General features: G+C 42.1%; 2 protein-coding genes across 2 annotated transcripts in view; both read right to left on the bottom strand.

Moving 5' to 3' along the window:
- Positions 1-10,435: 10,435 nt before the first annotated feature.
- Positions 10,436-27,802, bottom strand: part of LOC308280401 (T-cell surface antigen CD2-like) — a 120,838-nt gene continuing 103,471 nt past the window's right edge. Inside the window, exons 6-7 of the mRNA XM_080720668.1 lie at positions 11,700-11,777; positions 10,436-10,927 (exon numbers count right to left, since the gene is read on the bottom strand). Of these exons, the coding sequence (XP_080576794.1) occupies positions 10,866-10,927; positions 11,700-11,777 (140 nt within the window). The 3' untranslated portion in view covers positions 10,436-10,865. The remainder of the gene's footprint in view (positions 10,928-11,699; positions 11,778-27,802) is intronic.
- The window catches only part of LOC308309346 (uncharacterized protein), a gene marked incomplete at both ends in the record, with an annotated part of 38,247 nt that continues 24,258 nt past the window's right edge, over positions 13,814-27,802 (bottom strand). The window contains 5 exons of the mRNA XM_080754896.1: positions 13,814-14,044; positions 14,163-14,260; positions 17,396-17,428; positions 17,691-17,856; positions 18,230-18,303. Coding sequence (XP_080611022.1) covers positions 13,814-14,044; positions 14,163-14,260; positions 17,396-17,428; positions 17,691-17,856; positions 18,230-18,303 — 602 coding nt within the window. The remainder of the gene's footprint in view (positions 14,045-14,162; positions 14,261-17,395; positions 17,429-17,690; positions 17,857-18,229; positions 18,304-27,802) is intronic.

The following is a 27,802-nucleotide window of genomic DNA, read 5'->3' as shown; positions in this document are numbered from 1 at the left end:
AGCCTTACACAGGTGTTCTGATTGGAGTAGTAGTATTAGTTCTATACCAATCAAACAATTGAAACACCTGTGTTTGACCCAAAATAATGGCAGCTCTAGGACTACAATTGCGTCACCGTTGGCATACCCTATAGAATTTAGTTGCAGATTAAACTTTTTCATAGATTTCATATTGTTTAATGTAAAAAACAAGAAATAACAGTCATTTTATACCAGTTAAACCTGGCCATAAATCGCAAATAAATAAGGAGATTTTGGCATACTGTGGCGGCAAGGTGGCTGACGATCTGTAGACCAGCATTGCAAGCTGGTAAAAAATTATAATAATCCTATCACACAGAGATTTGGCGGCCTCACTGTAGTAACTCTCAGAGGACCCACGAGGAGTCCCGGACCCCCTGTTGAAGACCCCTGATGTAGGGTTTTAAGTGGTTAATTAAATTAAAACCATTATTACAGTGTGTATCCTATGGAATGTAATGAAGCAATAAGCCACAAGAGGCGAGTGGTCATCTGGTATTTTACACCGGCTGAGAGGCGTAGGGAGACACGAGGCGCAGCCGAGTGGTAAGATAGCTTACTTCATGTGAGGAGTTTAGTATAGGCCTGCTAGGTAGTCTACTTCATGTGAGGACAGTAGGCCTGCTACAGTAGGTAAGGTAACCTACTTTTTGTCTTGAGGGGGAAACTGCCACCTGAGCAGGTTATAACCAGACATGGAGTTGTGGAAGGGACTGTTGTGTCTGGTGTGCACACGCACACGCGCACACACACACACACCCCTGCGGTCTACTCTATAGGATCACAACACATCTCCCTCTCAGCTTTCCTACTATCTGTCTCTCCTCCACTTATCCCCTTGGCCTTCTCTCTCTCTCTCTCTCTCTCTCTCTCTCTCTCTCTCTCTCTCTCTCTCTCTCTCTCTCTCTCTCTCTCTGTGTACAAATAGACAGTGACAAAAAACACCCCAAGGAGTGAAGACTATTCTATTCTATAGAATGCTTGTCTCTTGCCATTTATATCGGCGCGAATATTTTTGCAGCATTCCTGAACCTTTTCCTGAAACAATGTACAGACAGCAGTTCATTCCGAATGGAGCGTTTATATCACAAATGTATCCCGATTGAAACGGCATAAACCACCTCTTCAGACCAGAATGAAAATTCATTCGGGTCAGACCGGAATGGCCATTCCTAAACGTTTATATGAGCGTTTCTATTCTGAATGAGCAGTCATTCCGAATATAAGTGGAATACATCTGTGCATATAAACGCACCCAGTGAGACGGACCGATAGCTTCTACGGGAACACCCCCTACAGTTATACCAGTGCTTCCCAAACTTCTTTAGCTCAAGACGCTATAAAATACACCTCTCGGTTAGAGATAGGAACAAGCTCACCCAGGTCGTTAATCAGGCAAGTAAGATCATTGGAAACAAACAATTGCAACTTCAGGATACATACAACCGCACCATAACCAAAAGGGCAATTCAGATTTATAACGACTCTACACACCCTCTTCGCGCCTCATTTGAGCTGTTACCATTGGGCAGGAGGCTTAGAGTACCTCTAGCAAAGAAGAAGGGTTACTTACAAGACATCATTTGTGCCAACTGCTGGAGATTTTAAATAAGAAAATGTTTGACTAGTTCCAACCCCCACAGCCCTTGATCACTGTTGCACTGTTGCTATGTCATGGGCAGGGACGTGCTGGCCATTGGGAAAAGCGGGACAACTCCCGAACGGCCGGTTCATTCCCGTCCGGTTCAGGCCGGCCATTAGGAAAAAGGAAAAAAAAATGTCTACCTTTGTTCCATTTTAGGGTCTGGGTGGCCAACAAAGTAAATCGTCACTGTCGGGCAGAAACCTTGTATCTCCAAGTTTCAAATTTGTAAATTTTTTCGTAAAGCAAAGCTGCTTCATCATACAAGGTCGTCGCACAAAAGTAGTGAAAACAGCAGATCTACAAGCATATTGGCTGTTTTCACTAGTTTAAATCATTTTAAAAATGATAAATACAAAACAAACGGTTTTGGACATATAAGGTTTCCACCCGACAACGACGAAATATAACTCATGTAATTGGCCCACTGGCTTGTCACTTTGTCACAAATCTTTGAGTAGCAGCAGCGCTATAGAGAGAGATTTCTCTCTATAGCGCGCAATGAGGGCCTCTCCAACTCTTTTTTTCCGGGCTGAATCAGGGGCCCAGCACGTCCCTGGTCATGGGTTACATATTAAATAGTTTTTAATGCATTGTGTATTTTATGTATGTTTTATTTTTGGATATTGACTGCCTGCCTGTGTGCCAAAGACAAATTTCCATTTATGCAAAATTTAATGGACAATAACGGTTTCTTATCTTATATAACTTTGAGCACTTTGTGCCAAGATGTACCAGTAGCTTCAGAGTCCTGACATTTTTGGGGGGCCCGGACATAGCAAGATGTTGGAGCTTCATAGCTCCTTCCAGGAGCACCGCTGAAAAATAAATGCATCTCACCAAGATTACATAATCTCCCAGCTCCTGCCCAGAGGGGGAAGGCAGCCTCTATACTGTAGCATCCCTCTGATGTCATACAACAAGACACATCACGTACAGTACAGTACGGCAGCATGAAGCGCTGTGCGGGCCAGGACAAAACGTGCAGCTACAATATGTGTATTATTAATAAACATGGGAATGCATCTGTGTCGCGTTTAGGACTCATTTGGTGCCTATCCCAAAGATTTCCGGGTGGTTATTTCCATGTCCGTGGTGCCTATCCCGAAAATCACCGGGGTTTGCCTTTTATTGCTTTCTTTTTCAGGTGAAAGTTGGCATTCTAATCTTCATTCAGAATGACATTTGCTCATATCTTACTATTTTTTGATTCACTGTGGCTCTGCAGAGTTGTGGCAAAATGGTCAAAAAAGGCTGGCACATATACCCACCCAAATTTGAAAAGATGCTGGCACTAACCATTTATGTTTTGGCTAGTAAAAAAATAGTAGATCTACAAGCTCACGGAGCTTGTAGATCTGATATTTTGGAAAAATCTTTTGTAAACATTTGTAACTCAAATCTTTGGCAAAACACATTTTTGCCCTATTTGTGGAGATAAGTGACCTACGGTCGCTTATCTCCCGATTAGGGAGCCTTACTGGTATATCTAGAGCAAGATTACACAGAGCGAAAGAGGAAAACATTATTATATGGTCGGACATCGCTGATAAGCTCAATGACATGATTCAAGAAGTCACTACATAGTGGTAACAGCCTGGCACAAGCACGCACTATTGTAAACTCCATGTTGGTCCGGGGAAAGGGGGTGGACGGGTTTGTTTTTCTTCTTTTCTTTTCTTTTCTGGTTGTTGTCGTTTGAGTGGTTGTATCTTTGTACATTTATCTTGTGATTTTATAGTTTTCCTATTTTATTCATTCATTTATTATTCATATCAGTGGTGCCCAACGGGGCCCTAGAATTATTATGTATTTGACCACGGACCCCCCATCCCAAATTATTTTGGTTCCAGGGACTCCCACAGAAGCAATGATTTGAGTTACAAATGTCTGCTTTAAATGTAATATTCAAAGATGTGCACACATTTTCATTATTTCTCAAAAATAGCAGATCTATAAGCTCCTAGCGCGGCACTCGGTGCCATACTGTGAGCTTGTAGATCTGCTATTTTTTAAGCATAAGATAATGGAAGTGGTTAAAAACCTAAATTGACATAGATGCTTTCCATAGATGCTTTCCAGGGTTTAAAATAAATCAATAATTACTAGCATAACCGAAGATACTGGAAGTATGTTACCATTAGGTTGGGTAATGCCTCATCTATTCTTGGCATACTGTCAGCGTGATTATTACTGTAGTACATCCACTACAAGAGACAGTGCTGCCTTAACTGTGGTGTCTCACTAAGAATCCATTCAACAGTGTATCTGACTGTAATATTGAGCTCCCCAAACTGTTAAACGGGAAAACCCCTCTGTTATTTTTAAGCACACGAGAGAGAGCGTGCAGACTGAACCAAAATGACCCCTTACCGGGTCCATTTGGTTCTGTTTGCTCGCTCTCTGTGCTTAAAATTAACATTTTATATATCTATTAAATGGTGCATAATTGCATTTGTATACAGTAGCCTATAGTGCCTTTATCCAGGGCGCTTTACAATGATTGTGCATTACATTCACCCATTCACACACACACATTCACACACCGATGGCGGAGGAAACCATGCCAGGCACCAACCCAGGCGCGTTTTCAGGAATTAGATTCAAGGTAGGTGAAATGCCTATAGATAGATACCCTCACAAAAACATGCAGTAATCCTGGTCTCTATACTGCCTCCCCCTGGCCAGCCGGGACCCTTGATGGAGGGGAAAGGAACTGGTTGGCATAACATGTTCCTTCCACGTGCTACGTCCATACCGGGGAAATCCCCCCTGTCAGGTGAAAAGAAGCAACTTGGACTCCTCATGCATAGAAGGAAGCATGCAGGTCAGTCCGTTGTCTCCCCAGGCGCAGCAGAGGGAGATGCAGAGCCCAGGATTACAGCTCAGGCAATTGGCACTGTGTGAAAAAATGGGTTACAAAATTGTGGGATCAAAATTATTTAAAAAAAGGGTAGGCGAAATGCCAGCCCCCCGAAAGGCCCAAATCCCCCTCCCCTGCCACTCCATGAAGACAAAAGCAGAAATTTGCATCGCTATGAGCGAGTGTCACTCTATTGAATGGATATGTGGTGACTGGCTGCCTGCCCATGAATGGACAAGGAACTGGACGAGCAACTTTCGTTGTCAGGTTGGGGATTCCTAGTTTGTTTGTTTTTTTCAGTCAGTGTTTTTGTAATGTAGGCGAGATCAGATCACACTTGGGAAGGCGACCGCCTGTCCGCCTTAACGCTGGCTATACGCTACTGCACTAACCTGTACCTGGGGAACAATCAGTCTTGCTGGAAGGACACTTCTACACTAACTCTGGGGGGAGAAGCCCGGGGTAGAACGTACCTATGTTCCCCAGGTTCTATGTTCCCCACTTTCTTACCACCTAAACCTACCCCTAACCCTAACCCTAACCTCACTAAAAATAATGCTGTGAGGTGGGGAACATAGAGAGGGGAACATAGAACCTGGGGAACATAGGGGTGGACCCCGAAAAAATAAGAAGACACGTGTGACATGTGTGATCTGGGCAGCTTGCCCCAGTAAATGTGCCAAGCTCAATAGGGAACAACGTACCTACCTACCTACCTACCTACCTACCTACCTACAGTACCTACCTACAGTACCTACCTATCTACCTACCTACCTACCTACCTACCTACTGTACCTACCTACCTACTGTACCTACCTACCTACCTACCTACCTACCTACCTACCTACCTACCTACCTACCTACCTATCTACCTACCTACCTACCTACCTACTGTAACTACCTACCTACCAACCCACCTACCTACCTACCGTACCTATCTACCTACCCACCTTCCTACAGTACCTACCTACCTACCAACCTACCTACCTGCCTACCTACCTACCCACCTTCCTACAGTACCTACCTACCAACCTACCTACCTACCTACCTACCTACCTACCTACCTACCTACCTACATACGTACGTACTGTACAAGTCAGTGATGACGTGAATCAAACTATATACTTGTAGCCACTCACTTACTTGCCCTCATTTGGGTGATCATCATCCATCCACTGTGCTGTGCTGTGCTGTGTGTGAGTGTGTCTGTGTGCGTGCGTGCATGCGTGCGTATGTGTACACATGTGCGCGTTGTTATTGTGTAAGGTGCTGTCTGTGGGTGGGCTGCCTGCCTGCCTGCCTGCCTGCATGCATGCATGGGCTGGCGCATGGGGGAAGTGGGCATACTGTGCTCTGCTACATACAGTGGAGTGGACACGGATGATGCTGATGCTATCACCTCAATGGGGGGGTGGGCATAGGCCGCTACAAAGCCTACAGTAGCTGGCACACAGTGGCACACACAACCTGACACACGGGCACCCACACGCATTATACAGTATAGTCTGCGGCTAGTAGTGCTTCTCAAAGTGGGGTCCAGCTAGGGACCACCCGGGTTCATCGAAGGGGGTTCCAAATGGACCCTATATAGCTTAGAGCAGTGTTTCTCAAATGGGGGTACGTGTACCCCTAGGGGTACGTGAGGGTACTGCAGGGGGTACGTGAGGAAAAAAATAGAAAAATGCCATGGGAATAATATGTATTTTAGTGTGTTATCGTCACTGGTCAATAAGAAAACATTGACAGACTTTGTGTGAACCTGCTCATATGTAAATTGTTAAACCAAATGACATCGATACTTTGACTAGTACAACTGTTATTGAATTTGCCATTATGCCGTTTTATTTTGAACATACTGGTATGGGAACTGGACTTCTGATGTACATTTTTCAAAGCAAAATGCTGTAGTCAGGGAAGGGGGTCCTCGGCTTCAGAAATCAGTATAAGGGGGTACTGCAACCAAAAAAAGGTTTGAGAACCACTGGCTTACAGGGCCTATAACTCTTGAGAGTGTTATGGACCCCGTACGGGTCCATTTGGTACCATTTGTAACACTCTCAAGAAGAGTTATTTGGGGGAGGGTCCCCTTGAAAGGACCACTATGGTGGTCTAATAGCCTACTCCTCTAAAACAGTTCATCAATACCTTTTGTCAGCTGAGCTATCTTCTTGATGTACCGTATTTTCCGGACTATAAGGCGCACTTAAAAGCCTTTAATTTTCTCAAAAAACTACGGTGCGCCTTATAGTCCAGTGCGCCTTATATATGGATCATTCATTGACATTGACATTCCCTTTAGCACAGCTCCATCTGTTTGATGCATAACGCAACGGTAGCGTCTATTATGTGCGCCTTATAGTCAGGTGCGCCTTATATATGAAAACAGTTTGAAAATAGACCATTCATTGACAGTGCGCCTTATAGTCAGGTGTGCCTTATAGTCCAGAAAATACTGTACATTTTTCTAAGCAAAATGCTGTAGTCGGGGGAAGGGGGTATACTCGCCTTCAATCAGTATAAGGGGGTATAATGGAATCAAATGGACCCGTACGGGTCCATTTGGTTCCATTTGTAACACTCTCAAGAAGAGTTATGTGGGGGAGGGTCCCCTTGAAAGGACCACTATGGTTGTCTATAGCCTACTCCACTAAAACAGACAGTAGTTCATCCATACCTTCGTCAGCTGAGCGATCTTCTTGCTCATCTTCAGGTGCAGGTCCTGCGTGTATTCCAGCGTCGACATGCTGCTGCTGCTGTTGCTGGAGGAGGATGATGATGTGTTGGATGCTTTGCCCGCTGATGTGTTGACGGCACTGGGGTTGTTGCTGCTGCTGCCGCCGCCGGTTGAGGCGGAGGTGTTCATGTACGGAGGAGGCTGCCAGCCACCACCTCCTCCCGCTCCGCTACTAGTCGCCATTTTCCGCGGTGATTATTGTTATTATGAATGATGATGATCATCCACGGATCGGGAGAAATAACGGGACGCAGCAGCGATGGCTTTTACGCCATGATGATCGCTGCGTTTGTTCTCTGTCGGGTTCCCACTAGAGGATGGAGAGGAGAGGAGGGGAGCGAGTGTGCGTGCGTGCGTGGCGCGCGTTAACGTGCCACGGCGTGCACGCGCGAGCATCGAGAATGAGCGTTACCGTTGTAATGTAGGCTATAGGCTGTAGATGGGACGCGCGCCAGATGTTCAGCAGAAGAGGATCGAGGCGCGCCGCCGCCGCCACCACAACATCTGCCCGGATTGTGCTGCCGAAAACGTGACGTCTGTCACAGCTCGTTGTTGTTGTTGTTTTATTCCCGAAGCAACGCAGGTGTTTTCTATCTGCCTCGGATTAACGGTGCAGATCCCTGAGCCCCGCCCCCTGTCTGTCTGTCTTCAGCGTGTGTGTGTGTGTGTGTGTGTGTGTGTGTGTGTGTGTGTGTGTGTGTGTGTGTGTGTGTGTGTGTGTGTGTGTGTGTGTGTGTGTGTGTGTGTGTGTGTGTGTGTCGGCGTACACATAGAAAACATGATAGAACGGACACCCACCACCAGAATGAATATGCATGGGCGCACCCACCCCCATGATGGGGGTGGGTGCCCCATCTGCAAACATGTTGTGCCGGCAGGGACCCCCCACCCCCCAGAAGAGAAGATAATGTTGTTTTTTTTCTTTCTTTTTTTTTTTAGCAGATTTACAAGCTCACAGAGTGGCACAAAGTGACATGCTGTGAGGCTGCTTTGTGCACCTGCATTTTTGAATAGCCAAAATGGATGGCGTGGTTAAGATGATTGTGACTGTTACTCTTGCTGGGGACCCCCTGAAACCGGCCTCCACAAGGACCCCTGGCTGGGGGTCCCCGCCGGCGCCGGACCCCACCTTGCATGAGAACCTATGATGAGAACTGCTGTAGTCCTTCATTCACATCATGGTGTTCAAAGTGGGGTCTAAGGACCCCTTGTGGGCATTGGGGGTGTTGCAGGTTGTTCCCAGACTAATGAGCAGAACATTACATTTTAATGTAACTATAGGCCCTAGTACATTAGGCTTACACTTGATATATCCCTATTCCCTATAGCCTCCTTAAAAATTGGTCTGAAAAGTCAACTTCAGATGGCTGCTATCCAGACTTGTAAATAGACTAAGCCCCCTTCTGTTTGATTTTTATTTTTTTGCCTTATTTATTTATTTTTGCTTTTGTAATTGATGTTATCCTATATGCAAAGGAGGCTACTCTGTTCTATCCATCGGTCTTTCAATGTTATATGATATACATAAAGTGGTTCCTGTGTAAATAAGCCGTAAAGCTTACTAGGATCTCCTTTGATTTGGCCTTGTACCAGTGATTTGTGCTCGTCATGAAACTGTACTTTTTCTGATTGCAATCTTCTGATAAATTCTTCAATCAATCAATCAAACCACGATTAATCTATTTCTCATGTACAATTATGGCCATTGTTATATAACATAATTATATTATATTACGAATTTAAACCTGGGCCTAAATACATTTCTATTTCCCATTTCCAAACCTTCAATTTGGGGTTCCAAGACTCTGATTTAGCCTCTAAATCATTATCTTTGCTATTTCCTTGAATGTTTTAGTATATTTTATATATATATGCACAAGTACATATCTTTGCAAACATGTGGAAAAAATAAATCTCAAGAGATTATGTTCCAGTTAATAATATCCTAATACATATTAAAGCATGTTGTAACTTTCCACTTCCATACCCCAGACTTGAACCTGGTTTCCTGTAGGGATGGGACGTTATGAGAATTTCTTATCACGATTATTGTGACCAAAGAAATCACGATTTACAATATCATCGCAATGATCAAAATATCCCCAACATCCATTATCCTGGGGCAGAACATTGCCCAAAAAATAGCAGATCTACAAGCTCCCAACGCGTCGCAACGCGACGTGTTGGGAGCTTGTAGATCGGCTATCTTTTGGCAAAGAGATTGGTAGAGAGTGAAAAAAAGACTGTATCAAATACGTATATTATAAGTACGTTTTACCAATAGAGGGTTTAAATGGTACCGGATATGCAGCAAATAAAAGGTGAATTGATCCCAGTGCATGACGGAGGACGATATCACGATAAATTCAATCTCCACGATACGATTATCATGAGTGTTTTTTATCACGATAAACAATATTATCGTCCCATCCCTAGTTTCCTGCTCAAGTGCTGAAATTTGTACCAAATGAGCTAATAGAGCCTGCCTGCTTCCTCAGGGGATAAACTGAATCTTGGCCAGGTCAGGTCGAATTTATGTCAGATCCTGTGTCTGGGTGACCTTTGACATGATCTAAATGTCTCAATAGAAGAAATACAACCACCCCAATTGTATAAATTATATTGTATTAAACGCAATCTACCATACAGGTTTGACAAAATGCCATTTTATTCATAAAAAAAGTTACATATGCTGCTTTAAGCTGGTATTATAGATATGACAAATTATACAGTCTGCCAAAGAGAACATTTCCGATTTTCTGCTAAGACAGTCGACAGAACTGCCGTACTTTACAAGTGCTGCGGTGGGGACCAAAAAAAAGACATGTTAAAAACTCACACAGCAATTCTGATCACATCTTTTTCTTTATCTGTCTGATCGTTTATGCAAATAGCTCACAGCGCATCACTTGGTGCTGTGCTGCAAGCTTACACATCTGTGATTTAAAAAAAATATATATATATAGGTACAGTAAGCACAAGGTACATACAATACATCAAATGCAGAAATAGTACCGTATGTTAGGATAGGTTAACCAAGAACCATCCATCAGTATAAATAGTGTAATATAAAAAAAATATAGTCAATAATCTGTACATTGAAACTATACACACAATAGGATGCCAGGTCTACAAATGAAGGGTCCACTTGGTTCCTTTAGCTGGGGACCCCCTTTTTAATCGCGTAGATTTTCTGTAATTAATGAATGGAAATGAATCAGACCCAGCCCTAGTGTAAATACAACATAACTAGCATATGTCTGCAGTGGCTGCTATGTTATCCTGACACTACTCTTCCTAATTGGTGACGTCTTGTGAAAAATCTGCGAGGCGTTGTGTGAGCATGTAGATCAGCTATTTTCACAATAGAACCGTGATATACAAAATGTAATGCCTCAACTCTTAGTGCTCATCAGAGTGGGGGGGTCCCCAGTTAAAATATAGATTATTTTGGGGGTCGTGTCCTGAAAAGGTTGAGAACCACTGGTCTAGGACACCTGGTCGACGACGTCAAGAAGGTTATTTGAAGCAGAAACCATAGTAAAATTACAGATTGTAGCTTTAATGACTTTGGAGAAACCAATTTGAAAACTGAAAATGAAGCTTCAACGGAGATATTGTTGCTGCTGCTGTTGATTGGTCGGATCCAAACGAAGCCCACGCTCCTCTGCAGGTGAGAATAAATGAACAGATGGATGGATGGATGGATGGATGGTAGATATACAGACAGACAGACAAACAGGCAGACAGAAGGACGCATGGACAGACGGACAATACTTATTTGGGACAGTTGAAATGAAAGAATACTTATCGGTTATAATATGTAATATATGTTAAAAGTTAAGCGTGTATTAGTTCTCCCATAATGATAAAAGTCACTCATAAAAACATTGTTTTCTCTTATCTCATCAGTCATCATGTCTCATCTTACCCATATGCAGTTACCTTACTGTAGCCTATTAACTCATATAAAAAGAATCACACCTATTGTGACGTGAGCGGTGCTATTTGTGAGTTAATTTCATCAAGTGCCCCGCAGGCCAATCACAGCGCGTCCTGCGAAGCTTGGCCAATAAATGGGACTCGGGGCGTACAACAAGCTTTGAACCGTTTGTGCCAAGATGTAGGCCATATCTAGGCCAGTCTGGCCAGATATACAGTAGGCCATGCTTCCGGACATTTTTGTGGGGAGAAATAGCCTTAAGGCTTGTCCATACTTTGACCGAAACCGCCCTTTTCGGTCAAAAGCTCCGGTTCGACTACAAAATGACGTCACTCGCGACTTCTGAAAAGCATTAGACCGAATGAGAGTTCGGAAATTTGCACGTCGGAAAGTCCAACTCACCGAACATTTCGGCCAAAGTATGGACAGGCCTTTACTTTGGTAACCGCCCAAAGCCAGATGTTGGAGCTTATAGCACCGCTCAGAAATCGCTTACCCTCCGTCTTTCTCTCCCTCCGACGTCTGGCTCGCCTGCAGCAGCAGCAGACGATGACGATGAGAGTTAGAAGCAGAGCTGTATGGGAGGAATCAACCCACGCATATATGTGTCACGTAACCACTTTAACCATTGTTTTTTATACTTTGGCTATTCAGAAATGGCAGATATACAAGCTCACAGCGCGGCACCGAGTGCTGCGCTGTGAGCTTGTAGATCTGCTATTTTTTCTGCTATATTGTGAATATTTGGGCAAATCTTCAAATGTGTATTCTTTAAAGTGATCATTTTTTAACTTGTATCTTTGTCTGCATATTCACTGTTGAAAGGAGGACACCATGTAACTTCATGAGCACATTGACAACAGCAAATAGTCTGACAACATGGAAGTGTGTACTGTATGTCTATACTGTATATTATGACTAAAACATTTGTTTTCAAATGACGATATGAATAAATCTAAATCACAGTTTTCTGTCAAAATCAATGCTGCCAGAGAGTATGTTTACAAACTAATGTAACTATACGAACATGTGGACATCAAACCTAGCATGTGTCAACTAAGTAAACACCTCTTCACTAGCGTCACTATGACTTTCACATTGGCACCAAGTAAGAATAAACACAATTTTGTTTTGTGAATAGCCTAATCTAGCCTATATAGTCTATCATAGAAAACACAAAAAAACACTTAATCAGAATCCCACTGGGTTAAGCATGTTTTCTTTCCTCACTGCGTTTACCATGATGTTGGTCTCGATTCGAAGTATCCCCGAGCAAGACATTTAATGCCTAACTGCTCCCAGGGCACTGTATTAACAACAGTCACTCCTAATAGTTAGGATGGGTATACTGTAAGTACAGAGGATACAGTCTGCATTATGTGCAAATGTACCGTGGCAAATAAATACCCAAACAACGAAAGGGGACACAATTGTCATTGTGAATGATGCTAACACTGTCACGGTCAGGGATTGAATTTGGCTGGCCGTCTACAGGCTAATTCATCTTTCACTGAACATCTCTCTTGCCAAAAAGCTGTTGTTTTTCTGTGATCATCTTCTGTTGTGTGTCAAAGCATGAATCGGTCATCTGGACTATCTTCTATGCCCTCGAACATCATGGGGAATAGGCTAACTGAAGATCAGTGGTTCCCAAACTTTTCAGGTCGAGACCCAAAAGAGAGATTAGACGTTTGCCCAGGACCCGAACTAGTGAAAATAGCAGATCTACAAGCACACAAGCAAAACTTGTCTCTTCGTGCCATGTTGCAAGCTTTTAGATTGATATATATAGGCCTATATATGTATTTGCTGTCGGGCTGAAACCTCCTAACTCCAAAATGTTCATTTTCTGGAAAATTAGCTCAAGTGGAGTTAGGAGGTTTTGACCGAAGGGCTTTTTACTACTTTCATTGGTTCAATATTATTTTAACCAACACTCAGACGTAAAGGGTGTTCAATAGCCCTGATTTATGCCAAACAAATCTAAAACCTCAAAAAAGGATTTAAGAGGTTTTGGCCAGACAGTGACTATAGCCTATGTACCGGACGGTACATGTGGAGTTATGGAGCTGATGTGCTGTACATGTACTGTTAGTAGACTAACAGTTATATGTCCTTGAACAACACAGGAAGTAGACAGGCTTCATGAGATACAAAGCAAAGAGTGAACAAACCTCCTCCAGATGCCAAGATTCCCACCATGGTCCAGAACTCAAAGCCAAACAAATGTGTGGGGAAAATGCCTGGTTCTGTGACAGCTAGGGGGAGAGGAATGGAGGAGATGAGTGCGTGGTTGTATGCCAGTCTATGAACCATATGCATTTGATAATAAACTCCACTCAAACATTAGCCTGATTTCAGACTCCGCTCAGAGAGTGGGCGGGTCTATGGGCTGGAGCCAGGCAACTCAAACATAGATAAATGGTATCCCGTGGCTTTGAAGTGTCTGACTTAAATTCATTGAGGGTTATAGAACGCCACCATGAGGTTGCTAAGACCAATTTGTGCATACATGCGACCTGATGGTCACTTATCTCCCGATTAGGGAGTCTTACTGGTACGTAAACAACTTAACAAAACTTTGTAAAACAACACAGCACAGAATAAGGCTTAGATCACAGTGAGGGCATTAAAAGGTGAATGTTCAGGGAACTCGCCTTTGGTGCATTTTGGTGTGACGGTCGGGCTGGTCTCTGAACCAGCAGAGCCACCGGGTTTGGACACGGTGCAGGTGAAATTTCTCCCAGGTTCAGGTTTATCCACAGTTCTGGTCAGAGTCATCTGGATCTGCTTCACTATTTCCTTCCCATTCTCAGTCCATTTAAAGGCCAGACCCTTTGCCTGGAGTTTACACACATTACACAAACATACTGTACATTAGATCGATAGATAGATACTGTAGATTGATAGATTATAGCAATACATACATTGGTGACAGTGTTGCTTTCATGTTTCTCACCTGTAAAACACTGCAGGTCAAGGTGATAGACCAGGTGGCAGGTGACACAGTTTCCTTCTTTTCACAGGTATATGTTACCGAAGGCTTCGGGACCCTGTCTGGTTAGATTAGATTAGATTAGATTAGATTAGATTAGATTAGATTAGATTGCATTGATAAACTTCTCACGCACAGACGCACGCATTCACACATACACAAAGAGGTGACATTATAAATCAGATTGCAGTTAACTGTGCATAAGATCATGTTACGTAAAACTATAGCTGAAACCCCTAAAATAAAATATGTCTAGCAAAGAAAAAATAAGACAGGGCAGCATTTAGTGATAGCAATTTGAATAGTTGAGTTTGTACAAATTATAACGCTGTAATGCTGCGTTCATAGTTCATAAAATGTGTGTTCTAAGGTTGCTTTTTCCAGGATGGAGATTAGGTGTCTGGAATAAAGTTAAAATTTGAATTTGAATAAAGGAGTGAAAAATGGAATAGCAAATGTATAGGTAACAGACACAAAATGTTTTAAATCTACTTTTGTCAAGTTGGTAGAGCTCTCGCCTTTGTACCGCAAGGTCATGGGTTCGATTCCAGGCACCGCCAACTCAGCGTATGAGTAGCACGGCTTGGCAAGTCGTGCGGCAAGTACTGAGAGCTGATGGTAGGTGTGGCGCTCCACCTCAGCAGTCCATCTCCCAGGGGTCTAGCGCATTGTAACGAGGACAGACTCCCGCGTGTTACCGGCTGATACCGACAATAAGCCACTCCCGACCTACTTGTTTATTTGGATTTTTAAATAACCATTAGGCTATACCTGAAAGTAATCATGTATTTATGAATCAATGTATGAATGAATGGACCATTGTAAAGCACTTTGAGTTTACAGCTTAGAAAAGCAATATAAAAGATGCCACCCATCATTAATCATTGTGTACATTATGTACAATATGTACACATGACATTTAGATGTTCCTGATTATTTCGCTGAACGACTTGAGGCCTTTAATCATGTACAATGTTACAATTTGCAACTAAAAAAAGAAAACTTTGCATGCAAGACTGTATCTGCCACGATGAGCCTAGGCCTGTAACAAACCCAGGTTTTGACATGAGGTTAGTCATATCTGCAAAGTAACAAAGTACATTTACTTAAGTATTGTACACCTAAGTATAGTTTTACTTTACTGGAGTATATCAAAGTGTCAGTACTTTTACTTCTACTCCATTACATCTCAGAGACAAATATTGTACTCTTACTCCACTTCAATTATTTGAAAACTTTAGTTACCAGTTCATTTTTATCCCAAAACATACATTAACCACTTCAACCCTGTTATGTACATTTTGGCGATTTGAAAATATCCGATCGACAAGCTCACAATGCGTTGCGATGCAAATGTGAGTAATATTTTCCACCACTGAGGTTAGTCATCTTATCTGTTATTGCGTGCATCCTGTCATGAGCTTCCCACACACGCAGCCTGCATAGCTGTTGAAAACCACAGCGCGCTAAGAGGCCCCCCACACACTGCACTGCACAGCACTCAGCAGGCTTGGTGTTCACACCACCAGTGGTGGAAAATAATTTGCATACCGGTAATTCACATTGTTCAGGCACGTGCACACATAGACATCAAAGGGGGCTTGAGCCCCTACCCTTTTATCCATCTGTAAAAAGTGCCCTCTCCAGACCATGAATGCAGTTTTCACTATGGTGAAAGAAATGCAAATGCCCTCTTGCCATGCCATAGCTGAAGGCAGCATTCAAGAGAATTGCCTTGTCAAAACCTCCTGAAACCCAAGACCACCTGGCTGCAGCCACTAGGGTCCTGTTGAGGTCCACGGGAGACAGGAACCTCAACAAGTGGCAGGAAGTGACCTCACACCTCTTTCTTGCTCTACCCCATGGATGTTAAGTTTAGGGTTAGGGGTAGAGTTGGGTTGTCTAAAAGATAACATGTACACATAGCGACAATGCGGCTCAAAGGGACTGTAGTGCCTTGGACTGCAAGGCAGAGACGTCACGTGACCTCCACAAGCGGCATGAAGTCACTTGCTGCACACTGTGAGGTCACTTCCTGCCACTTGTTGAGGTTCCTGTCTCGCGTTGTGAGCTTGGAGGTCTGCTATTTTCCATATTTTCACCAAATGTGCCCTTTTAGGAGTTTCAGCCCCTGCCTCTCTAACATTCTCTCCATGTCCCTGACATTGTTAGTGCCAAAACTAGAAAGTACTGTCCCATTTCAAATGTCCCATTCACAAGATGTCCAATTTCACTAACCCATTTCAGTAAAAAAAAAAAAAAGAAAACAAAAAAGAAAGAAAAAAAAGGAAAATAAATCACATCTACAAGGTCACAATGTGTCACATCGACAAATTGTGAGCTTGTAGATCGTTAATATTCAAATGGCCGAAATGTATATGGCTGGTTAATATGTTGTGTATGTTTTGTAATAATAATCAAAATCTACAAAGTAACTAGTAACTAAAGTGTTCAAATAAATGTAGTGGAGTAAAAGTACAATATTTGGATCCAAAATGTAGTGGAGTAAAAGTATTGGAAAATGGACATGCTCAATTAAAGTACGAATACCTCAAAATTGTACTTAAGTACAGTACTTAAGTAAATCTACTTAGTTACTTAAAATTGTACCGACCCCTGGTTTTAAGCATGCTAGGTTCTTGGTTTAACTACAGGTTACTGACTGAGGCAATACAAAACTAATGGATCGCATTTATAGGGCTTTTCTAAGCAAGCAGAAAGCATTGTAGGCCTACCGATGAGACTGAAGAGCAGCAGTCTCACACTGACATGCTTGACATAATGTACCGGTATGTATGTCAGCCCCCTGAGCAGAGGCGTCAAGACACCAGTCATGTTGCCATACCCTAGGTTTTGCTGAACTGACGCCACTGCCCCTGAGACTGTGGTTTGAGAGCATCCTGTTTTTCATGTTCTGCATCATTTTTGTGCATAAACCTTAACTTTTCAGGAAATGGAAAATGTTACAATGTTTGCAGTAGCCTAGTTATAGTTAGAGGCTCTTGTTAATACTTTTCATTGGTTGAATATTGATAAGCCCCATTCACACAAACACGCACGCACACACGCACACAGTTTGTACTACAGTACTATACAGTAGACTATATACTGTACACTACAGCATATATATACCGGAAAATTTAAAATTATACAGATGTTTTTTCCGGTTTTCATGACGTTATACGGGGAATGCTTACCTGTAGACACTTCGGGAGAAGTGGTTTCTTTTCCTGTGACAGGGGGAGAGGAATGGAGGAGATGAGTGCATCTGTGCATGGTGGTATGCCAGTCTATGAACCTATGTCTAAGTGCATTTGAATGATAATAACTCCTCAACAACTTTGATAAATGGCATCCGTGTCTTTGAAGTGAGTCTGGGTTAATTTAGGGTTATAACGTAATTAAGGTTACTAAAGAGTGTAAAACAACACAGCACAATGGCTTACTTAAATCACAGTGAGGGTATTAAAAGGTAAATGTTCAGGGTTTCACCGGCTTTGGAGCATCTTGGTGTGAAGGGTTGGCTTGTCTCTGAGCCACCAGGTTTGGACACGGTGCAGGTGAAAAGGCTGTCAGTGTCCACAGTTCTGATCAACGTCATCTGGTTCTGGCCCACTTCCTTCCCATTCTCACTCCATTTAAAGTACAGGCCCTGTGGCTGGGGTTTACACAGGCCGCATTTCACATATTACAGTAAATGTATTTTAATTAGATATGTTAAGAGTGCCATTAGTCAGGCAGGAAGACAAACTAGACAGACAGACGTCTGGCGGCATAGAGAAGGAACGTTTTATAATTGTTATTGCATGCAACAATCTATTTGCTAAATAAACGTTTGTTAAGTGTGTTTTGTCAATTGTCATTGGGGTCTTTTAAGGCTTTTGGATTGTGCAGGACGAGCAAATCTTGTACCCACACCGGGCACACACAGGCAGATGGATAGACAGACAGACAGACAGACAGACAGATCGATTGTTCTTATATCAGTGAACCAAATTGATTGGTGACAGTGTTGCTGTCATGTTTCTCACCTGCGAGACATAGCAGGTCAAGTTGACAGCCTCCGTTCCACAGGTATGCGTTACTGAAGGCTTTGGGACCCTGTCTGGATAGATTAGATTACATTGGATTAGATTAGACATTTTCACAAGGTCGCAGACAACTATCTTTACTACTAAGTACAATCACAAATGGTAAATGATGCAGTTATACAACCCCCTTCTCCAAAGCAATTTTGCGCATCACATCAGCCCATTCAAACACACAGGTGTCTTGCTCAAGGTCACTTCAACACAAAACCAGGAGCCCCACAACACACGCACACACACTAGTAAGACTCCCTAAGGACGAGGTCGCGCTGAGACCTGACACAATATGTCCATATATGGGCATTCCCAGATATGGGCTTAATATTGATGACATCAGGGATCTCCATATATGGGCATGAAAGAGACAAGGACGGCCACATATGGAGCACGACATGGGCTTAATATTGATGACATCAGGGATCTCCGTATATGGGCATAAAAGAGACAAGGGCGGCCATATATGGAGCGTGACATGAGGTGTGACTGACAGACTGACTGACTGACTGACTACGGTTGCAACAAACACACGCACCCACGCACGCACACGCACACACACAGCAACGTACCAGTCACACAGAGATTCCAAGTCTTTGCAAGATTTCCCATCATTTGTCCCTCGGTATTGAACACCTCTGATATGTACTTCCCTGAACTAGTCTTATTCAAGTTGGTCAGTAGTAAGGAACCAGATGAATCGATGTCCTTTTCAAGCCCTTTAGAAAAGACCCGTCTCTTCCTACTGACTAAGACTGTGTCGTTGTGTTTCCAGATCAGTTGATGATCTATGGTGAGGCCTGTCTTAGCCAGAGACAGTGTGACGGATGATCCTTCTGTGGTGCTGTGGTCACACACCGGCCTCTGACCTAGAGGAGAGGAGAGGAGAGGAGAGGAGAGGAGAGGAGAGGAGAGGAGAGGAGAGGAGAGGAGAGGAGTTACTGAACAACTTGAGGCAAACAATCAGTACAAAATGTTACAATTATCATTTTAAAAAGAACATTTTGCATGCAAGACAATTTCCTGCACTGATCCGGCCTAGAGGTTTTTGACAATGAGGTTTTGACACCTCGTCTATGACATCCTGTCAACAGCTTCACAGAGCCTAGTCGTTGAAACCACAACGTTCTAAGAGCCCACCATATCAGTGGCGCTCAACCTTTTCATGTCAAGGACCCCCTAGAGCTCGCAGCACGGCACTCGGTGCCATGCTGTGAGCTTGTATATCTGCTATTTCTTAATAGTTGAAGCATAAAATAAGGGTTAAAGTGGCTAAATATATATTATTGAGTGAGGAACGCACGCACGCCCGCCCGCCCGCCCGCACGCACGCACGCACGCACGCACGCACGCACGCACGCACACACACACACACACACACACACACACACACACACACACACACACACACACACACACACACACACACACACACACACACACACACACACACACACACACACACACACACACACACACACACACAGCTACTATCCCGGCATATTAACCTTGCTCGTGTACAGTCAAAACGCACAGGTAAATATTACACAATTACAGTACAAGGATAATTATGCATAAACCAACGAGTTTCCAACCTGACCATGCAACACGTTGTGGTTATTAAAACATATATTATTATCATGAACACTAGAATAAACATAATATAAACCCTACATGATCTGCATGTTTGCTGAGATGGAAATGATATCTGACAAATGATAATTCTTCACAGTCTTGGCCGTGCTGATTGTAGATATAATATTTTAATGATTAAGTCAGCATACTGGGTCATGCATAGGCCTGTCACAATCATTACAGTACATTTACAGTCTATTCTCCTAATCACAATTACTTGAGATAATCGCAATTGTTTCGCATAGCCTAATCATCATCAATAGTTTCCATGTTGAGAAAGGTTCAACCATTTTTAAACATTTTCAGAAATAGCGGAAATGTAGATCAGCAATCCATTATCTATATTCGTCACAAATCTGTAGTATAAAATATTAAACATGGCATATTTTGTCCATTAATAGTCTACATTAGTATTCATTTTGATTATTGGTCATTATTGATCTTGGTAAATAATTTATTCTGTGTTTAAGTTTTTGTCATCTGCACCCGTGCAACTTTTGTTTGCAAAAGCCATGCAATTAAATTGCTAATCGCAATTATTTGTAGGACAATTAATTGTCAAGTAAACTGTCATAACTGTCTGTGACATGCCTGGTTGGTAATAAACATTAAGACGTGTTTTGGAGCATGCTCCAGTTTGCAGACTTTGAGGTTTGCTTCTGCCCTGCACCTGTCACGTACAACGTAGGATGTGGGTGCCTTATCTCTTGTTTATTTTTCAGTGGTTCTTAAACATTTATTGGCCCAAATTCATTTTAATGTTCATCCACAGCACTCCTGAACTATGCATTGTTACTTTACAGTACCTTACATTTATGTCAAATAATGTAAATCTTACCCCCTATGGTACAGTATCTTAGAGGGTACGCGTGAGAGAATATCTTACAGAAATAACTTTTATATTGGTGAAGTTGGGTGAACCTAATAGGGATGCTATAGGATTCAAGTGGTCTAGGGCATTAACGACTTGTGATTTTTGCAAGTCGACTCAACTCAGTAAAAAGTTGAGTTGAAGTCGACTTTATCGTTTGATGATGTCATCACATCACACACAACCCCGCAATTATTTGGGGGGGTCCCCAGATGATTAACTTAATGTGAAACATTGTTTTCTCACTCTGAACTGTAAACAAACCAACATAAAGTTTAAGTGTATAGAGGGTATCTTCACATTTCTAAAAATTAAACATTGTCCAAATTGTCAAATATATAGAGGCGTTGTGAGCATGTAGATCTGCTATTTTCACAATAGAAAGTATTTTGTTTTTCAACTTCGTCTTTCGACTTTCTCCGGTGGGAGTCGACTTGTGTAATGAAGTCGACTGAGTCCTAAAGTGGTCTACGTTCTATGTCGTATGCTAGAGTGCATGTCAGCTATTTGTGAAAATTGCTAGAATTTGTGTGTAATAAAAAAGGTACATTTCTGTAGAGTTTTCTACAATTACATGGACAAAATAGAACAGAAACAGAACAGAAACATACACAAATGGAGTCCACTGATTGTATCTTTCATAGACCAGTGTCGACGGCGTCACACAGACATAGATGACTGTCTTATAGAACCTGACATCCGCCTGTGTCCACATAGCTTATCTGGTGATCATGAATTGGAATTTACAATGTATTATTTAGGCATTTAGCAGACACTCTTAATCCAGAGCGATTTATAAGCAAGGTACGGTAAACACAAGGTAATAAATCAAATGCGAGACAGCAATCTACGATCATGTGTAAACCAAGAACCTATTATCAGTCTAAACATACATTAAGCTTGGTCGTCAAGGCTATAGGGCCTTAGAAGTGTTACGGTCTAAAGTGGAATGTGAAGAGGTGTGTCTTCAGATTATTGGGTTTATGAACTGTGTTTGACCTATTAAAATCGGGAAAGAGCATCTGTGTCATTTTATACTGTGTCTATTAGAGAATAGCGGATTTACCAGCCTGTCAATTTGTGCCGTGCTATGAGCTTGCAGATCTGCTATTTTTTGGAGAATTTGTTCAAAGCAGAAATCTTTTACTGAAATCTTTTCTTCTTGGTGGGTCCCTTTAGACATTTTTTATTATTATTTTAGAATGGGCCTCATATGCAGATCTAAATGGGTTACTGAGAAACACTTCTTATAGAAGTATTATTCCTTCTTAGATCATTTCACATCTTCTCCTCTTCTTGGCAGCTATGTCCTACGAGCTGCACACTTCAACTCTGTACAAGGACGTCAGTTTGACTGCGGGAGAAATGATGTCTCCAAGGCTTTTCTTCCACGAAGATTCCATAAAATAAAGGACATCTAACAGACGTCTAATAGTAACGCTGTTGTACGCTGATGACCTGGTCATTCTGTGCCCTACAGTGAAGGGTTACAGCAGCCACTGAAAGTGTGCTCAAATTATGGCAATGATCATGACCTCATTTACTTGCAGTCGTCTTTTATGTACTGTAAGCCAGGAAATTATGTACTGTGGCCACATTTTTTACTGATAATCTCCATGATGATAGAGACATCTCTAGACCAGGGGTCTTCAACGGGGGGTCCTCAGAGTTACTACAGGGGGTCCTCCAAGTCTTTGAGTGATTTATGTGAGTTTTTTTCCCTCCTTTTTTATATTAACCACTTGAACCCTAGTATCATGAGAACTTTAGCCAAAAATAGCACATTTACAAGCTCACAACGCCTCGTGCTGCGAGGCGTTGTGAGCTTGTAGATCGGCTATTTTCGTCAAAGAGCTTTTGTATAGAGGGGAAAAAGAGCAGACTAAGTACAGAGTGAAAGGTCAAGTTTATATTGACGGTTCAAGTGGTTAAATATCTGAAAACACAAATTGACATGAATCCAAAATACACTGATGATTGTGCTGTCAAACGATGAAACTATACGGGATCTATGATATGGTTGTGGGGGTCCCTGCCCAGTGTTTGGGAAACAGTGGCATAGGGCCAGTCACCTGTTTGTAACATGTGGAATCCACACATGTGAGGCTCTCTTTAAGCATTCTATGTATGGATTCATGTCTGGCCTGGATGACTCCTGGAACAGTATTATTGAGGATAGTAAATCGTGGGAAAAGCTGTCTCCGGTACATGTCCATGCTGTGTAAACACCAGAGTCAGCCTCTATAGATGTTATGTTTTTTATAGTTTAATTGTGTGACGCCATTGATTAGTGTATACTCTATGGACCCCCTGTGTGTCTGGAATAAAGTTTGAATCGAATTGAATTGAATAAAATACAACACGCCTGCATATCACTGGCCGTGGGTCCACTGGCCCAGCCATGCAGGGCCCTCAACTGCGCTTTTTGCTGGTTCACTTGCTTCCCCCGAAATATCGCACTTAACCCCCAACCGTTGCATTCTGAGTGTCTGTGTGAAATAGAAGACGTGATTGAGATCACACTGAGACGTGAGCAATATAAAGTTACAGATGAGCGGACTTGTGGAAAGCAAAGCATTTCGACATTTCTACTGACAATTAATGCTTATCATCTGTGATTCCTTATGCCAGTGTTTCTCAAAGTGGATTCCAGGGACTCCAGGGACTGTGGGTTACTTTAGGGGGGTCTAAATTGATCCAAACAAGTCTGTAACCCTGACAGTGTACAAATGGAACCAAATGAACCCTAAATTGACAGATACAAGCGTGTAACTCTTAAAATCCATCAAGCCTCAGAATGGTGAAGTAGAGCAGTGTGTTCTTCACAGCTTCTTCACAGCTTTCATGACATCTGACAATTCAGCACTAATTTCATTGGCAGCGACTGACTTCTTAGTCCCTGTGTAGCATGCAGTTTAACCTGTGTAGCAGGCATTGCCTCCATACATACTGTATTGTAAAGGATTTAATGGATCCTCACTAGCTGATGTTGGAGCAACAGCTAATCTTCCTGGGGTCCATATAAGAAACATACAAATAAATATCCTATAAAAACATGTAAATACAAAATTACAATGCATAATAAAAATTAAAAAAAATCAATGACGGTCTTGTTGAACCACAGTTGCTCTCCACCCTGCTCTCATTCAGTACAATGTATGTAGGTAGGGTGCTTTGCTTTCTCATCCTGATAAGTCTAAAAACGTTTTGGTTGAGCATGGCAGTCTCCATGTTTCTTGTTAAAACCAGAAGGCACGAAAATATAAAATTACATTTTCAGTAGGCTACTCGCAACACTTTTAAAAACACGCAGCAGAAGAAGGAAATGTTAACGTTTCTCAGACATATTTGGGTGTGAAGTGTGGTTTACATAGGACATTATGCAAGTAACACTCAAAAGCGTGAACTTGCTACTGACTGTCTTTTTAACAGATTAAACTATAAACATGATTAGGGCTTATCTGTGGATCACTATCATTCATTTTCATATTTCATGATTTTTATTCAGCCGCGGCCAAGAGGTGCCCCTGATTTTCATCTCCAGGAGTTCCAGCAAGAACTTCAAGCCATGGTTTTGGGGGGCCACCAAAAGAAATCTAGCTTAGGGCCACCAGAATCCTAGAACCGGCCCTGAGAATGAATACTGTAATGAACTAATGAACAGACCTTAACAACAGACCAACAGACAGTACATCAACAGGTGGTCAGTGAGTGTCAGTTACCTGTGGAGATGATGAAACAGCAACACAGCAGAAGGAGTCGTTTAGTCGACGCGCACACCTTCATCCTCTCCATCAGCTTCATCTGCTGCTACTGACAGACGGCAATAGATGCACTGCCAGTATCTTATCCAGGTCGTTTCCTGTGTGTGTGTGTGCGTGTGCGTGTGCGTGTGTGCGTGTGTGTGTGTGTGCGCACGTGCGTGTGCATGTGTGTGTGCGTGTGTGGGTGTGTGTGGGTGTGTACGCGCGCGTGACAACCACGTCTGTTCCTGTATGTGTGTGTTTCAGAGGAAGTGATCCAGTCAAGAAGTGAAAGCCCCACAAACACCATAGAATCTCATGGCTACATAACCGGCAGATAAAACATTAAACTATGATGAATGTGTCTTGATCAGGGGTCATCGCCATGTTGGCTTGTGGAGGATATTTTTTGTCAAAAATGTAATTATGGGCGGACACTGATGTTGCCAGAAACACATAAATTGATGGCCCATGAAAGACCATAACAGGTCTGTAACTCTGAGAGTGTACAAATGTAACCAAATGGACCCTAGGGGTCCATTTGGTTCCATTTGCCATGGTGTCGTAGTAATTTACTCAATCAGTGTCATACATATTCCGAAGAAAACCTGGAGACTTGACATCCAGTAATTGGGTGTTATGTTCAAAAGAAGAATATTAATAATGGTGTGTAAAACTGAAAATAAAAGATTTTTCCACCGACACATTTGTCCGTGTACATATTGATGTCCCCTGGTCTAAATGAATTGAATACACAGGTGCACAATGGAAACAAGTCCTCATGCAGTGCTTGTTTATTATTGCATAACTTTTTTGTAACATAAAGCATTCAATCAATCGATCAATCAATGAGGGGTTATCTTCATTCACTGCAAAATTATGATATACTGTATTTCTTTGACTGCAATTGGAATTTGATTTTCGGGTTGGAAATTGGATTACCTGGCACAAAAGCTGTATGAGTTACTAAGCTTGTTACAGTATGTTGTTGGTCTCATATGACTGTATTGATCAGAGAGGAATGGATTTGTCTTATCAATCAACATGGTCTCAGGGAATCATCTACGCGCACAAGCACACACACACACACACACACACACACACACACACGCGCGGTTAGGGAAAACCTTGCTTTCCATTGAATGAAGAGCCCGACAGTTAAAACGTACAAACATTACCGGTATTTAATTCAATTTTGTGCTGCTGTAAGTGAATATAATCAACGTACAGTTGATTGTGTCAGTTCAGTAGCAGACAATAAGTTGAACATGATAATAAAGAAGCAAATAACGTTATATCAAATAACTATTATCATATAGGCCTATAGATTCAAAGATAAACACACTTGTTATTTTTTGATTTACAACAAGATTAAAGTTGGATTCCCAACAGAGATTTCTTTCTTGTTTTTTTTACAAGCATTTAATTAAAAAAGAAAAGTTCTTGAGAAAAACAGATAAGATCTTCTATTATCAAATAGTCGATGTATGGGCCTACAATGGTTAAAGTGCTTCATGCTTCATGATTTTGCTGCAATCTATAGTGTGCACTGTGCCTAGACAGACATTACAGGAGTAGTTGCCACCAATCATTTTTTCTATTGATTACTTTGTCACATTCCTAAGACAAAACAACTGATTATAGTAAATGTACCATGACAAAAAGTCATTTGGTGGGTGAACTACTCCTTTAAGCCTATAGGCCACTGTACATTTTTTCCCTCTTTTTCTTAAATCATTATTTTGTTTGCACTACTTTAGCTTTGTCCGGTACATCTCCTATTCCACAGACTAGCTTTTTAACAGGAACATGAGCCTAGGCACATTACTGTTTATTCACGTCAACAATAATGTTCTTGATCTATGACTGCCACCTGCTGGTTGAAAGGAGTCTGAACACCTGCAGGGAGATGGGGATGGATTATGGCAAGGTTCTTCAACGTTTTCAGGCCAAGGACCCCTTAGTTGAGAGAGTTATGAAGCAGGGGCCCCCCACAACCTGTTAATATATATAATTTAATTGTTTGACAGCACAATGAATCAACAGCGTATTTTGGATTCATGTTAATGTGTGCTTTCAGATATTTAACCACTTGAACGGTCAATACTTAATAAACTTGACCTTTCACTGTTCTTAGACTGCTCCGTTTTCCCCCTTCAAGGCTCTACTTAGTTGTTTTTTTCTCCATCAACATATAGTGTTTCACTTTTGACCGAATCTTTGCTCCTTCAGTATACACTGGTGTGGTGAGTGAGTTGTAGGTGGGCTTTTATCAATCTTCAAATTCAAGACAGTATTCCAATCCCCACATATAATTATGTTGTGTATATCAAAGGGCATAACTATTCAGGAATTAATATACTTTGTCTGCAATCTTACGATTGACACATATTTTTTCTCCCAAGGACATCCTTAAACTCTTGCAGGTCAATGTTGTTCAATTAAGGGGCAAATAGAATAGAGGGTATGCGCGTGACATCACTGTTGCTGGAAGTTATGTGGGAACGTCTACTGAGTGGCAAAACACTAATTTCAGCCCATACATCCAAACAGAAAGGTCCTATATGATTGTATTAAACAACGTTAACTCACCAACATTGCGGCTGTATTGAAAGCTTGAATTATCCTCTTTCTATCTGCAAAGTTTTTGTTTCATAAAAATCCACCATAGGCATGTTATGAGCTACTTTCTGTCAAGACATTCTGTGCAGGTTTTTATTTTTCCAAGTGTTTGGAAGCACTCGTTTTCTACAACACAACATCCTGCTGCCTCCTGCATTATGTGCAAATTAGAAACAGGTGATATGCAGGGCTGTTGAGTGATTTGCAACTAGCACTTCCAAACTCCAATGTTCCATGCTGCTCAATGTTTTGCCAGTCAGTCTAGATTAGGGGGGTGGGTCCCAGTGGACGTGCATACCCTCTATAGGCTACTTGCTGTGGTTTGTCCCATGTATTGTGCACAGCTTTTCCTTTCCATTCCTTATTCACCGTTTCAATTAGATCATTAGTAAGATATGTTTCTTGTAACATTACACTATTTGCATGTTATTTTCTGATCCAAGAAAAAAGTTGGGATCTTTTGTCATTTTTTCGGCTCCCTTTAACTTTCAAGGAGAGGACACAGTCTGTCCATAGCCATATTCAAGTGAAAAAAGTTATACCCTCATAGAATATACATCCATCCATCCATCTTCAACTGATTATCCGGAATCGGGTCGCGGGGATGCTAATCCTCATTCCGGCCGCCGCACACTCTACTGCGAACCGATC

Source organism: Nannobrachium achirus (genome assembly GCF_963921795.1).
Source record: "Nannobrachium achirus genome assembly, chromosome: 24".
Taxonomy (NCBI): domain Eukaryota; kingdom Metazoa; phylum Chordata; class Actinopteri; order Myctophiformes; family Myctophidae; genus Nannobrachium; species Nannobrachium achirus.
The sequence above is the reverse complement of the archived record's forward strand: the minus strand, read 5'-3'. Positions and strand labels throughout refer to the sequence as shown.